Here is a 16,522-nt window from a genome sequence, read left to right as displayed (position 1 = left end):
GGATAGGGACCTTGGTGGAGTCTTTACACTTTGAATGCCAGATCTGAGGCGTCGGATCTTATTGCATTGGAAACCTCAGAGCCAAGCTACAAGTGACGCCTGACACAGGTTGGACACTTGTCAGCTTACCTCAAGTTTTAATGGGAAATGTAGGCATCTTGGTTTTACAGCTTGGCTCTCCATTACGTAGTAAGCAGAAAAGAAAGGGCTACCCTCGCCAAAAGCCAATACAATAAAGGGGGGGGGGAATCCCGCGAGGGGTTGAAACGAGCGATGCTCCAAGACAACAAAGCTTATGAAATTAACTCACATGGAATGAACCTCAAGCTCTTGAACCAATATCAATAAAGTCTACAACTTTCAAAGCTCCAAGAATTTTTAAAGTAAGCAAAATAAACTTACAATAGGCAACGCCTTACTTTTCAATGCTCCAAAAAAATTTTAAATAAGCATAAACTTACAATAGGCAACGCCTTACAGCATATTCTTCAAAGGGGAATACAAACACAAGTACCAATAGGCGACGCCTCACAGCATACAGGCTAAATGGTTCATAAACTTACAATAGGCAACGCCTTACAGCATATTCTTCATAGGGGAATACAAACACAAGTACCAATAGGCGACGCCTCACAGCATACAGGCTAAGTGGTTTAGCACCGTTATAACAAACAGGCAACCCTATTATGCAGTATGTAATACAGGCTAACTATATACAATTGTAATCCATATAAACTACGTGACAGTCCATTGAGTGACAATAATAATGCGTTGGAGAGAGGAGGGGGGCTAGGCCACCCTAGCGTCGTTGAACATCTAGACACACCCAATCTGGGGCCGGCTGAAGCACAGATTTCGTCCCTCGCCTCGTCAGGAGCGTGTGTGTTGTGTTGTCTTGTCCTCCACGTTCGCGACTGTGTAGTTCTTGCATCTGTTCACTCAAACAGTATTCGTAGCCTGCATATTTTCCCCGTGCTAATAGCAACCGGCGGCAGTGAATTCCTTAGCGCGCAGATGCAAGAACTACACAGTCGCGAACGTGGGATTACACAGAAAAACCGATAATGAACCTAAATTATTGTGCAGGGTGATGCTAGGTGTGAACCAATATAGCTAGTATAGCATTTTACCAGTACAAATTTTATCTCAAACTTTATGGTCATAGTAACTTCAGTTATTAAAAAGAATTTTAAGAAGGTAGCAGATGACATGAAGTATTACTGTTAGGTTTTAAAGATACTCATATTTGTACATCATAACCACCTTCCCTCAATAACTTATGTTTTAATTCAAAGAGGGAACAATTACTTGCCCTCCTGACATGTTAATTGGTTTCATTATTGTACTGGACACATTTTTCTGCATAGGCAGTTATACTAACTTTATTTCTGATTGTTACAATATTTTTTTCCTAGCAAAATTTCAGAGTGCCATCTTTTAGTTTAGAATAAAATTATAATTAGTTCAAAGTCACAATTTTGCAAGATGAGAAGCATAATGATGTTCAAGTTTCAATTCATCCCTTTCTAGAACTCTTGCAGAGTATACTTTTCAAAGTTTTTACCACAAATCAAACAAATCCTGATTACTTCCAACTTAGACCCTCACTGTGCCCTTAATGATGTCGTTGAGACAAAGATCTTGAGATTGGCCAAGAGTACAACTTGCTGCCGTTTTGTTGAAGCTTCTCCATACCTCCGACCGCAATCAAAGCTTGATTCCAATCTACCTTGTATGATCAAGCTCCAATTTGCTGTGACATCCAAATGCAGGTACCTTGGCTAACTGGTGTTTATTTATTCACCACACAGCAAAAATCAAAAGTGGGATTAAACCAAGGTGTCTGCATTTGAATTTCTGTGACCAGGATATCTGAACTTAGGCACTGAAGTCATCTAATGAGACCGTTTTTTAAAGTGCCACTGCCACCACCTTGAAAATGCAGTAGATGGCAGCATATGATAGTGCTTTTTCAATTGCCGCCCCAAGACTATGCAATACCCTCCTCTGTGAGACACAGCAGGGATCCTGTGGTTTCTAGGAGGGCAGCTAATGCTTCTCTGTTTAGAAAAGCTTTGAGTTAGTTTAGATTGTTCTTGCTGGGGAATTAGTCTTAGATGTGATGATGTCTACCCTTGATTGCTAAGATGCTAGTTTTCTATTGGCTGAGATATAATATTTTAACTGGCTGTTCTATCATGTATGTATTTTTTGATAGCTCATGTCAAGAACTAATGTTAAAGTGTTTCATTAAAAAAACAAAAAGCAAAGAAAATGCTTTTGCAACTAGAAGGATCTGAGATCCTGACAACAGGCAATGCCCACTGCAGTTACTGCACTTCAGCTGCCCGATCACATGGTGAACTGAACTACCTCTGCCATAAGCCCAAGCTTCCCAGTTTCCCCATGGGTTCTCTATGCATTAGTAGTTTCTTTGTACTTTTTATTCAGACTGCTGAGAAAGTCCATACCAGCTAAGGAAAGTCAATAGTAGAATACAGATTTAAATCAAGCGATTTAAAATTTCCTTCGCCCCCTCCAAAAGCGGTCAATTTAAATCAATAGAATTTTCATTTATTATTATAAAACTTACTAAATTGCATAGTAATTGGTTGGTATAACCTAATTCAAAAACATATTGATTTAAAAATATGTCAAAAAATAGACAGAGGCTTACTTTATTGTATTTTATTGTATTTTTACCCAAACCTTCCTCCAAGGGGTTCAGGACAATGTACATGGTTCTCTCCACTTAATCCTTCTAACAATAGGTAGGCTAAACTAAGAGACAGCCACTAGCTCAAAGTGTTTCATGACTAAATGAGGATTTGAGCTCTAATCTCCCAGACCATAGCTGGATGTGCTGACATCACAACAGCTATTTATATAGCCTCAGAGGTGTTGTATATTTATTAAGTTAAATATTTAATATTTTTATTATTTCAGAAAAACACAAGGGAGGGACCAACAAGGACTTGTGGAGAACAGACCTTTGAACACTTACCGTGAAGGGTCCTTCTCCTCTGAGGTCAGGAGGACATCTTGGGTGTTTCCCACCATCCTATCGGGAAGGCAGGAAGTAGAATTTCTTCCTCTTCCTTTAGTCGTGTGACTCTCCCCAGCAGTATATATCTAAGTGACCAATAATCTGTAACACCTATTGTAGCAGGTCTTTCAAATACAGACAGAAAAGGTTAAATCAGGAAAAAGTTATTCGAAACACTCAGCTAGAAAACGTGAAGAATAGGCAGCATGAGAGAGAAAAAACAGGGCAGGGAAATTCTGTTATGTCCTTAAAGTCTCAGAAGATCTTGGGAGGGCAAGATGTCCTCCTGACCTCAGAGGAGAAGGACCCTTCACGGTAAGTGTCCAAAGGTCCTGAGGCGGAGGACATCTTGGGTGCTCTCAAAGCAGTGCTCTATTGTTCGGGTGGGATAAGATCTTCGTCCTCCACCACGTGCTGTAGTACCCATCCTCCAAAGGCTGCGTCAGCCGAAGAATAAGTGTGTAGACGATAATGTTTAACGAAGGTAGACAGTGAAGACCACGTGGCGGCTCTGCAGATTTCCTCTATTGAAGCATTTCTTCGTAGAGCTGCATTGATTGAGGCCCTTCTCGCTGGATGCGCTGTAATCCCGTTAGGCACACCCAAATTCTGAGCTGTGTATGCTTCCTTAATGCAGGTCTTAACTCTGCAAGCAATCGCCGCCGGTGACATGCGTTGTCCGAGCTTGGAAGGTGTGATGTTTATGAACAGAGACTCCATTTGTCAGATGTGTTCTGTTCTAGTCAGATACACCTTTGAGTTCTCCTCATGTCAAGATTATGTTACTCGCGTTCCTTGGAGTGTCTTGGGTTCGGACAAAAGGAGGGCAAATTGATCTCTTGAGAACGATGAAATTTTGAATAAGCTTTTGGTAGGAAAGATGGATCTGTTCTCAACACGACTTTATCCTTGTGGAAAATGCAGAGGTCTGATCGAACAGACAGGGCACTCAGAAACAAGGCAAGCTGATGTTATTGCTATGAGAAAGATAGTTTTTAATTTCAGCCATCGCATGTCAATGTCTCTTACTGGCTCGAAAGGTGTCTTTGTAAGAGCCTTTAGCACTACGCTAAGGCGCCAGTTTGGAAACCAATGTACTGTTGGGGGATTCAACAGAGCCGCTCCCCTGACAAACTTGCGTACATGTGGATGTGAAGAAAGGGGTTCCTTTCCCACTATGGGTAAGACAGTACTGATGGCTGGTACTTGTTTCTTTAGCGTTGCTGGTTTCAATCCGTTGTTTAGGCCCTCTTGAAGGAACCCGAGAATGTTTCCTAGAGACGGTTTTATGGGATCTAACTTCTTGCACCTACACCAGCATGTGAAGGCCTTCCATGTTGTGTTGTATAATGCTTATGGTTGAGCTTTTTCTGGCAGCCAGTATGGTGCTGACTATCTGTGGGGGGTAGCCCATCATGGACAGATGTTCCCGTTCAATTTCCACCCTGTCAGTGACATCCACTCTGGGTGAGGGTGCCATATCAGCCCTTCCTGCAGAAGGTCCGGTTGTGATGGAAGGTGGAGTGGAGGCATGCTGGACAGAAGCTGAATGGAAGAGAACCAAGGTCTCCTTGGCCACCATGGGGCTATTACTATCACAGTCGCCTTCTGTTCCCTTATTTTTCTTATAAGCCTGGGCAGTGTTGGAAGAGGAGGGAAGGCATACAGTAGCCCTCTCAGCCATTGTGAGGTCAGAGCATCGATGCCCTCCGCCTCTGGATAGAAGTATCTGGAAAAAAATCTTGGAACCTAACAGTTCAGATGTGAGGCAAACAGGTCCACTTTTGGAGTGCCGAAGTGGGCCGTGATGAGAAGAAAAACCTCCCTGTTGAGAGACCACTCTCCTGGGTGAAGATGCTCCCGACTCAGCCAATCCGCCTGCACGTTGAGTACTCCTTTGACATGTTCCGCACGGACGGATAGAAGATTCTTTTCTGCCCAGCTGATGATCCTGTTCGTTTCCCTCTGTAATCATGATGATCTCGTCCCCCGTTGTCTGTTGATGTACATCTTTGCGGCTATATTGTCCATTTGGATCAGGACATGTGAGTGAGAAATTTGATTGCTGAACTGGTTTAGCGCTAGATGGATGGCCCTCATTTCCAGGGCGCTGATCGGTAAAGATCGCTCTTTCGCCGTCCAGAGACCTTGAATCGGGGATCTGTCCAAAGTGGCTCCCCAACCCTGGAGACTTGCATCTGTAAAGATCTGAATGTAGGATGGAGTGAGAAAACTCTTGCCTTGCTTCAGGTTGGATTCTATCATCCACCATTTTAGGCTTTCTTTTACATGTCTGGGTAGCTGCATCCTTACAACCTGTCTCTGTGCTATCTGCATCTGGAAAGGTCTCAAAAAGGACTGAAGGGGCCTGATGTGGAAGGGACCCCATTGAATTGCTTCCGCATCTGCTACCAACAGTCCTTGAAGTTTGGATAGCTCCATAAGCAGAGACGAAGGTTGTCTGATGATGTTCAACACCAACTGCTTTGTCTTGATGACCTTTTCCTTGGGAAGGAAGAAGCGTCCCACTCGAGTATCTATTATCAGTCCCAGATGTTCCAGGCTCTGTGTTGGTTGCAGGGAGCATTTGGCTGTGTTTATCAAAAAACCATACTCCTTCAGGAACTGAAGTATGCATGAGGTATCTTGAAGAGAAGACTCTCTTGACCTGGATCTTATTAGGATATCGTCCAGATACAGATGAAGATAGAGGCCCATTTCCCGTAGTCGGACAATAGGTACAATGAGAAGTTTGGTAAACACTCTCGGGGCCGTGGCTAGTCCAAAGGGCAGCACCCTGAATTGCAGGTGGAGGTCCCCTACACAGAATCTCATGAACTGGAGATGGGCCGAGGCAATAAGAACATGAAGATACGCTCCCATGAGATCTATGGATGTTAGAAACTCTCCCTCCTGAAGGGCCTCTGCTATGGAGTGGAGAGTCTCCATCCGGAAATGACTTAACTTTATGAATCGGTTCACGTACTTCAAGTCCAATATGGCTCTCCAGTCCCCATTTCTCTTTGGGACTGTGAAGAAAATAGAGTACACCCCTCCCTCTTCCTTTTTCATTGAGTGGGACCGGTTCAACAGCCTTGGTGTCTATGAGGTGATGTATGGCTCTGATTGTGATGTTGCGTCTGGTTGGATTTCTTTTTATAGGCAAAATTAGGAAATGTTCTGGTGGAAGCGAGCAAAATTCTATTAAATAGCCGCTGGATACTACTTCTCTGGCCCAGGCATCCACCTTGGACTCCAGCCATATCTGACGAAAGAGACGTAATCTTCCTCCCACCAGAGCCTCCCGCGAGTCAGGGCTTCTGACCTTTATCGTCCAACTCGTGCCTGCTGGTGCGGTTTAGCTGTTGTCTCCGTGATCTGGATTGGAAGGCGCCTCTGTGTGACTGATTCCTCTGAAAGGTCCAAGTGTGCTTGGTATCTTGTCTACTCCTGGGCAACATGTGTTGGGATCTGAAGGGTTGGTAGCCAAAGGGTCGTTTCTCTGTTCTCTTTAGAAATCTCGGAAGAGCCTTCTTGTCCTTGGTTTCTACCAGGATTTTATCCAGTTGTTCCCCAAATAGCCTGCTTCCCAGGAATGGATAAGACATCAGAATGGTCTTTGCTTGAATATCTGCGGGCCAGGCCCAAAGCCAAAAAAGGCATCTTGCCGATGTTTTCATAGCCATCGCTCTTGAAACGAAGGACACGGCATCTAATGTGGCATCTGCTGTAAAGGTGTTGGCTTTAAGAATTTGATTGGCGCCTTCCAGAAGTCGTTTGCTGTTGTTCGGTAGGAGTTCCATCAATCTCCTGATCCATACCACTGAAGCCCTGAATACAATGGATGCTATGGCAGAGGCCTTAATCGCCATAGCCATGGCTTCATGTGCTCTCTTAAGGGCTCCGTCTCCCTTTTTGTCCAGGCTGTCTTTGATGGATCCTTGGCCGTCCTCCGAAAGCAAGCCATGGGACTGGAGGGCCGTCACGGGAGCATCCACAATCAGCACCTGTAACAACTCAGTTGCAAAGCTAGGCAAAGCATACAATTTTTTAAGGGAATTAGGGAACTGCTTAGGAGCTGCTGGCATCGCCCATTCCGCCCTCAGTTGCCTCTCAAAGTACTCGGGGAAAGGGAAGACCTTGGCTTTTTCTTCCGACCTAGGGAAGAATTCTCTATTCTCCTTGCATCTAATTCTAGAGGTCTCTGACTTAGGATCCTCCTCCTCCCCTTTAGGGATCTCCCTGAGATCTAGTGCTGCCAGGGTCTTTGACAACAGATACTGATAATCCTCAGCCTGAAAGAGACTGTTGGACTGTTCCACTTTGCATGCCTCCTCCTCCTCCTCCTCCTCCTCTTCCTCAGTTAGGAAGTCCCCATCATCTGAGCCTTCACTGGGAGATGAGCCTTCTTCTAACCAGCAGGCAGACTTATCCACCCATTTGCTAACAATCTTTCTGGATGCCTTAGTGGGCCAAGGATTGTTTACTCCCCGACTAGTGGAGTTATTCTCTGGCCAAGAGGAGGAGGGATCATTACTGGGCCCTTGAGTCTCTGCATGACAAAGGGATAATAGCTCCTCCCTCGTGGTGTGCCTAATGGCTGCCAATATCTCTGGGGATAAACCACTGCAGGGAGCACTTACAGAGGCCTCCTGGTCTCCTGTACAGTTCTGGTCGCCACACCTTAAAAAAGATATCATAGCACTGGAAAAAGTACAGAGAAGGGCAACTAAAATGATTAAAGGGTTGGAACACTTTCCCTATGAGGAAAGATTGCGGCGCTTGGGGCTCTTTAGCCTGGAGAAAAGACGACTGAGGGGAGACATGATAGAGGTTTACAAGATAATGCACGGGTTAGAGAAGGTAGAGAAAGATGTGTTTTTCTCCCTTTCTCACAATACAAGAACTCGTGGGCACTCTATGAAATTATTGAGCAGTCAGGTTAGAACAGATAGAAGAAAATACTACTTTACACAAAGGGTGATAAACACATGGAATTCGTTGCCACAGGAGGTGGTGGCAGCTACAAGCATTGCCAGCTTCAAGAGGGGACTGGACAAATATATGGAGCAGAGGTCCATTAGTGGCTATTAGCCACAGGAGATAGATGGTATTCTCTTTGTGGGGAGGTGGTGCTCTGTTGTCTTGGTGCTGGAAGGAAGGCAGTGGGAGGGCTTCTGGTGTCCTGGCCTCACTGGCAGTCCTTTAGATGGCACTGGATTTCTAGCCACTGTGTGTGACAGAATGTTGGACTGGATGGGCCACTGGCCTGATCCAACATGGCTTTGCTTATGTTCTTATGTTCTTATGGTCAATACGGCTGGAGCTCTGGCTGTCTCTGATGTTCTTGGGTCAATTTTCTCCCGCCGGGAGGTTGGCAACCACATCATTGGATTCACTCAGGGCAACTGCTGCAGCTGCCACATTTCCCGCCAAAACCGAGCTCTGCCGATTAGCGTTGCCCTCAGCCGGCTGGATGGAGCACGCAGCTTTTTCTGGCTCCCGTTTAGAAAGACAGGGCCATTTGCAGGGTCTGGCCACAGTTGATGGGTACTTCTTACCGGGGGGCCTTGCAAGCCTCGGAGGCATGCCAGCACCAGCTGGGTTTGTTCCCACCGTCAGTAGTACAGCTCCCTGGGAACAACCCGGTGTGGGCTCCAAGAAGCTGTCTTCGGAGTCCAGTGACTCCCTGGACGCCATGGCTCCTCTTGCAAGTTCTCCTCCGAGGAGGGAATTAAGGTAGAAGAGAGCAAGGAAGAAAAAAGGCAAGCAAGAAAGAAGAAAACTAGAAAGGAAGTAGTAGGTTAAGTTGTGAAAAGTCTAAGAGTAGTAAACAGCAGAGCTAGCTAAAGCAGAACTGCTCTCCCCGGAGGCAGGAAAGAACTGAGGACAGAGAGGATGGCCCCACCTAATAAAGGAAGAGGAAGAAATTCTACTTCCTGCCTCCCCGATAGGATGGTGGGAAACACCCAAGATGTCCTCCGCCTCAGAGGGAGAAGCATCTCATCCCACTTCCCCATGATTTTCTATTTCCTGCTTCCTTCCCAACCAACAGCCAACTTGATGTTGGTTGTTAGCCTCCCTGAGCCCGTTCACAGGGAGGGTGAGGTATAAATCTGATAACATAAAATAAAAACCTACCTTTGTCTCCCCCCATCTTTAGTTATCCCTGCAACTCTCCCTAGCAGCTTCTACCCAGGAAAACTAGGGCCCAGGTACACAGAGCCAGCCCTTGGGCCCAGTTGCACAGTTACTGGTCACTAGGCTGGGCCCTGCACAGACTTCAGGGGGTACCTCACTGTCCTCTGTGTCCCCCTCTCCAACTATTTCCTCCTCCTTTAAAAAGAAGTTACATCCTCTTTAATGAAATCCAAGGCACTACAAACCCCACATAAATTTTTGAAATAAAGTATTAATTTTAAGAATATATCGATGATGCATATGAAAAGGAACTGCATGCAAATCATATACAATTACAGGTATAACATCCATTCTGAGTGTATTTATTTTACCCCATAATTACACATTTAAAATTTTCCATCTGTCCAGATCTAAAGATATAATTGTAGTATATAATATATAGTTGCAATTTGGCATAATCATATACATAATATCCTTAGGAATCAATATTCCAAGAAAAGTAATGACATCTGGGCACCACTGAAAATAGTCATTAGCAAATACAATCCATAATATATTGTCTCCCAATGGCATCAACTCAGATTTTGTTCAATTAAACAAATAGCCAAGTAAATCAACAAAGGTACTGATTATGTTCATTAATACAGGAATGGAAGACTGAGGTTCTGAGATTAACAATAAAAGATAATTTGCATAAAGAATAATTTTACATTCCAAAGTGTTATGTACAAAGTCATGAATGTTATTTTGTCTGATGGTACAAGCCAGATGTTCCAAACAGGGATGAAAAATAAGAGAATGAAGAACCCTCTCAAAAGGGAATGGAGCAGAAATGATGCCATTAGTCAGTACCCTATACCTGGGAGATGAATAAGGAATTCTAATCCATTTCAAAAATTCATGTGGAAAGCCAAATTTAGTCAATGTAGCAAAAATAAATTTCCAGTATATTTTTTCAAAAGCTTTTTTAGCATTGAGTGTGTTGAAGTCACCTGATCATATTTACTCCCAGGAAAAGAGGTTGGAAATAGCTCTAATTCTGAAGACAACAGATCGTTAAAACTGTGTTCGACAGTGACCGTGCTTGCCAGTCTAGAGCTGAGAGTTTGATCCTCTTCACTCCTGTGCTAAGGAGCACCACATACTCCTGTTCCTTCAATTGCACATGAAATGTAACACAACATACATGCAAAGAATGTGCACAAACCAACTGTTAGTGCATACTGAACCACCACTGATCAGTATTTTCAGAACGCAAGTTGTAAATTCATATCACATATACTAGGAGGCAGACTGTCAATTACTAATCCTACCTTTATTGATTTCTATAAATAAAATATTTTTGGAAGCACACCTAATCTATATAATCGATTTTTCAATCAATTACTAAGACAACTGTTAGGTATTACATTAAGTACAAGCAGGAGACCGAGCATCTTTTAGATTTTATCCTGATTTGTCTCACTTCTGCTTCCCACCTCAGCCCCTTCTAAAATGTAACTAGTAACATATCAAATAAACAAGATTAAAGCTAACATTTCAAAACCAATTTCACCATGTAATCTTGTGCTAGATTTCAAGTCAGTTCCTAATACTTTCATTTGTGTATTCCTTCCTTGAAGATACAGAAAGATAATCTGTCAAAATTAAGATAAACGGTTGCTAGATTCTTAAAATATGCCAGTTCAAAAATACATTAGTATTAAGTTATCTCATTAAAAACTAATTAGAGATTCAATTAGGTTAACAAATTTGCCAATCTAGTTCATCAGAAGCAATGTCTATAAGGAGTAGAACATATTCCTAAGAGACATTTCATCCTAGCAGTCAGTAGTGATTCTAAAAGGCAAAAGACCAATTACAATGGTTATTACACCCTAAAAGGCATTCAATGCCCCTATTTTTAGAACTCTGCAAACTGCACAAGAACTCTGACCAAACATGGTACTTCTGTGACCTAAACATGGGTCCAGAGAAATCAGATTTCTTGACATCCTATATAACTGCCTGCAAGCTCACAACTCTCAAAAGTAACTCTCTCATATGAAGTAACTCTGATTAAAAAATTAAACAGTAGTTATTTTGATTAATTAAATTATGAACAAAATGAACAGACTTCAATTCACAATTAGGAATCCAAAAAGAAAGCCAAATAAGCTGTTCATAGAGCCAAAACCAGTCAACTAGGAACATTTGTGTACTTAAATGCAACTTTGGTCTATTCTTATTTGTGTATTTTTCCCCTTCTCCTAGTATTGGAGTCCTAGAGGGAAAGAGGTTTTACAATTTTCAAGGGAAGCCACTTGCAAGCAAGAACTGAAAAGCAGAAAAAAGTTTAAGATCTCGACCACAGATTCTCCCCACAACTTCCACCCCTCACCTTTGCATTTACTTTAAGAGGAAAGCATAGTGTTGCCATCCGATCATGTACCAGTTAAAAACAATATTAAAAAGGAATAGACAGAATTCAGTCAAAATACATGCTGAACAAAGCTATGAATGTTTTATCTACAAATGCAATCCAATAACAAAAAAATGGAAGCCAGTTAATTTAATACTTGTTTATTACCCCTTTTTTGCAGACATATAATTTGCTTTCACAGAAAACGCCTGTCATTTGCACAATATATACTTTCAAGAGAGTAAAGGCATTTGGTTGAAGACAATTAACAGAGAAGACAAATTCTGCAATCCTACAGCTATTTTCCTCATAATAGCATTAGTAATTTTCAGTACTAAAGACTGCACTTACTATACAGAATCTATTCATAAAATGTAAGCTGATCATTTGCTTACTGTATGCCAACAGGCTAAACTCAAAACAGTTAGAGAAACTTAGATAAAGGATGTGCTTAAATTTAACTTTCATGAAAATTGTGTAACCACTTCTACGTAAGGTGCACCAGGGCACAAAAGACTTTAAAGAAATGAATGGCTGACTATCACTACAGAGGCTGGAATTCTATCTCCTTGTCCAATCACAGCAAAGAGCAGGAAGATCTTTCTGGCAACCTCCTTAGGAAGGTTTCCAACACATTTTAAGAACCATTCCCCTAAAATAGAAAGATGGAGAAGTACAGGCTGGGCGGTAACCATCCTGTCAAGAAAGAATAATATTAAACCTAGAACCATAAGCACCAACTGCAGTTTCTGGCAACAGTCTAAAAAGTAACACAGAAAAGGACATTCTACCTCGTTTGCTTAATTTAAGCAATAACTCCATTAGTTTTGCAACACTACAGAATGAACGGTGCTTAAACAGTACTCTATACAAAATGGCAACTTATGGTGGGGGGGGGGGGGCGGGAGAAGTGCTTTGTAGGACACTCTGAGCAGGAGGGAATACATGAAGAGCAGCCATCCATTCTCTTAAATTTAAAATGATGCTATTGGTTCCTTTTGTCCTGTTAAGACTATTCTGGTAAAACCCAACCAACCTTCTGAAGTTCCTAACAAATTAACAGAATAGCCCTCAATCCCCATGTTTAATATATAAAAAATCTATATTAAAGTAACCTCATTTTCAAGGTATTTTCAGATCATGAGTCTATTGATTCAGCAAAGAAGCACAATACGTACTGGTTCAAGTAGAGTCATATGGACGTCAGAATAAAGCACCTTTTGGAAGCAATTTAAGTGTAGGTATATACTCAAAGGTTATTACCAGTGAATTAAAGCAGAGATGCAGGGGAAATAGTTTTAATTATTGACTTGCAACAGTGAATTACTAAAGGAACAGATGTGGATTACCAATAGCACTGGGCATTATTTTCCAGCAGCTTGTCCACCATGTGCTCCACACGAACAAACCAGCTTGGGACAGCTTTGTATATCAGAGGAGTATCAGACCTTTAAAAAAAAGCATACAAACATTAGGCAGAGTTATTTCAGACTCCTTTAGAAAACACGCCCCCCCCCCATTTTAATGCATAATTAATGGAGCACCATTGCTGTTCCGCTTGGTCCCACTTTGTCTGGTCAAGTGTAACCCTTTTCTTTCCCATATACACCAACATCTCACATTCAGACTAAAGTCTGCCTATCCCTGTTTGAATTCCTTCCCAAAGAATCACTTGGAGCAAGCAATATTAAACACCCCAATTAGGGAACGAGAGTGAAGAAAAAAAAACTAGGGTAGCATTTCCACATGAGTAGAACAAGGAATAGAGAATGCATCAAGCCAAGGAACCCCTGAATAAATTTATTTTCAGCCACGACAGTGGAACTGGCTTTTAAAATAGTATCTTTTGTACATAGGAGTACAAGGACTATAGAGGGGAAAAAACAAATACCACCCTATCTACTAAAGAAGCCAAGCAGTGTAAATGAGATAATAAAATATTGATATTCATCACAACAATGGAAGAGAAGCTCAAAGACAGGAAACTACACAGAAAAGAGAGCTACAAATGTAGAGTCTGCACAAACTGAGCAGGAAGACTTAGTATGTGAATATGGCAGTTGACTAGCAAAATATTAATGTCAGCAAAGCTCAAAATTTCCTAAACTTTTAAAGTGAAACATGAAGAATAGCACCAATAAAGCGCTAATCACACCAGATCTGATGCTTTAATAGGCCAAGATCATAAGCTGTGTTTCAGCAAAAAAGAAGAAAATGAAGAGGGATGAGGATTCCTACTTAAAATGTAAGAAGTGAGAAGCCCTGAACTGTACACCAAATAAGAAGACATTTCCATGAGTATAATTTATGTGACTTGAATGTTTATATTGAGGAAATAAATACTAAATTAAAAGGTTTGATAACGCATAAAAGAAACTCAGTTTTTACTATCAACCCCTTACATTAATACACATGCTGGGGCTCTGACTATTCAAGGGCTCCCAAGTGCACTATACTAAAATGTAGTAGAAAACTTAGTAACCTTTTCAGACTTAAGCTTCTGAAAAGGTACAAAACATGTATCTCAACATTAAGCAACAATTAAAATTCATCATATGGAGCACAGGGATATGCATTTATTTTACTGACTAAATATAAAATATTACCATTTGTAATTATCATGCTTATAAATAGGAAAACAACATTAGTTAATATTATTTAACAAATGGCTGGTCTGCAGGGATTTGTGATGGGGGAGAAGAAGAAATCCCCATTTATTTATTTCATCTGTGGTTCATCTTGCTTTTAAACAGTAGTAAAGCAAGTGGCTTGCAGCTTACGATGTCACTGCTTTGTGGAGGGTGAGGGCACCATCACACATGCCTTCCCCTGGCCACAGTTTCTGCTCCATGTCCCACTCCAAAACACGTACATGTAGATCATCTACAGCCATAAAGGGAGCTGCCCTCTTCACAGCTTAAACGTTGGAAAGTATCGATTAGGATCAAAAGAAAGTGAAGGCAACTCTCCTAACAGCATAAAGGCTCTAAATTGGGGGAAGAAATCAGGAAGAGGAGATAGGCACAGGATAGCAGACCACTCTTTTTTTGCATCTTGCTGTAAGCTTCAGGATGAAAGGAAATCTCTTCATTCTAATAGTCAATAAGCAAAAAGACCTTATCCTTGCATTTTTGTTTTCATGCTACCAGAATTTTATGGCAGTACACAACAAGGTCCTGTTTCCACAACTTCTAGGGGGATTTGCTTTCCCTTTCTAAGATTTTTTTTCTTCATATCTTTTCTATATTTTCTCTCAGGTGTATAGAAATTTCTCTTTCATGGTCACGCATGGCTGCATTTCAGTAGCTATTTTACGGACCACAGGGCATGGATTACCCACTTTACCATGATCATTATTTCTTTTTGTTACCCAGCTATCTTCCCTACAGTATTTAAGCATAACTCTACACAACGGAGGCCAACAGAAGAAGTCAGGAAATAAAGAAACTGATAGGGAAGTTTTCCAAACAGCCAACTTAAACCAGGCTGGGCGACAGAAAAAAAACTTATCCTAATAGATTTTTCTGTCCCCAGCTCTTACGCAAATCATTGCTAGTTCAGGTGCAGCTTTTTTGGTTCTAGATCAACAACTCATAGAGATTACACAAGTCATCTAGAAAAGCTCAGTTTTAACATTTACTTGACTGTTAAACATAGATATAAATTCAAACAGATTAGGAAATATTTAACTTTTCAAAGAGAATTTTCATATTTGTTCCAAAATTTCAAAGGAAAAAATAAAATGTAAGGAACTTAATTGATATGAATTATATAGTGTATCTTACATTGATGTACTCACTGCTAAAGTCTTTTGAACTAGAGTGCTTATTTATACTGAATCCTTCACTAACATTAAATACTACATCTTAACTAACCGAAGTCCATGAAGCAATTAAATGATCTAATAAGAGTTTTAATCATTATGAAGGGCAGACAAATTTCCCTGCAAGTTGAACTGAAACAGAAGATATAGATATGGTCTAGATACAGAGCCAAACCATGGAATAGCCTGACATTAGTGAGTTTCACGCATGAGAATGCACTCCTAAAGCCCCCACCTTGACATTCAGTCTGAACAAGTAACCAACAGTTTGAGGCTCCCTTCCGAACCAGAACCACAGACTGATCAGCCTGCAGTCTCTAGTCTGAGGAGCCATAAACTATAGTTTGCTGGTCTGGATGGAACAGCAAACTCCTATCTGTCAATAACCAGGAGTTGCATGAGGGCCTGAGAGAGAGAGAGAGAGAGAGAGAGAGAGAGAGAAAGGGGCTTCAGGGGGCATTAACAAGCCCAATCTCACTCATACAATGCCATTCACATTTGAGGCACTGTGTGGTATTTGGGTTACACATAACAATAAAAAACAATGCTGTTATTGTATTTTCAAACCAATTTCTTCATGGTAACAATTTTGAGCAGAAACTGAATAAGGCTGTCAGCAAGATTCAAAAAGATATTAAGATATAGATTAACTAGGTCTATCAACCAATTAAAGAATGTATGGTTTATTAATCATCATCCTTTAAAGTGGGTTTAAATAAACCTGAATATTACAGTTGTGTAAACTTATACAATGTTAAATGCAAACTTACATTTCAGTTTTTAAAAGCTATTTCTTACTTCCTCTGTTTATGGCTAGGGAAGATGGAAAGGGCTGTTTGATAGTAAGTTATATATAGTATAAATGAGCATTTTTAACTTTTCCATCCTGACAATATACAAGAACCAAACAGTTTCAAAAAATAAAGTTCATACTTAACTTGCTGCCATTTCCAATTAAAGCTTTCCCTCAATTAAGTAAAGCTTTTGCTGATTAACTTAAAGTTCACACCTCTAAAGTTAACCCAAAGCAACCAAGCTTGTTTGTTGAGAGTTGTAAGAAGTATTAGATAAGGAAATCAGAAATTGGATTGTGAAAATTGAAGCAATACAT

The 16,522-nt window shown here is 41.2% G+C and overlaps 1 protein-coding gene across 2 annotated transcripts in view; it reads right to left on the bottom strand.

Moving 5' to 3' along the window:
- IARS1 (isoleucyl-tRNA synthetase 1) overlaps positions 1-16,522 on the bottom strand; it is a 167,262-nt gene that overhangs the window by 97,260 nt on the left and 53,480 nt on the right. For both annotated transcript variants that reach the window (XM_054975723.1, XM_054975724.1), the window contains exon 13: positions 12,938-13,036. In XM_054975723.1, the coding sequence (XP_054831698.1) occupies positions 12,938-13,036 (99 nt within the window). The remainder of the gene's footprint in view (positions 1-12,937; positions 13,037-16,522) is intronic.

The sequence above is a fragment of the Eublepharis macularius genome, chromosome 4 (assembly GCF_028583425.1).
Source record: "Eublepharis macularius isolate TG4126 chromosome 4, MPM_Emac_v1.0, whole genome shotgun sequence".
Classification (NCBI taxonomy): domain Eukaryota; kingdom Metazoa; phylum Chordata; class Lepidosauria; order Squamata; family Eublepharidae; genus Eublepharis; species Eublepharis macularius.
Note: the sequence above shows the minus strand (reverse complement) of the source record. Positions and strands in the feature narration are given on the sequence as shown.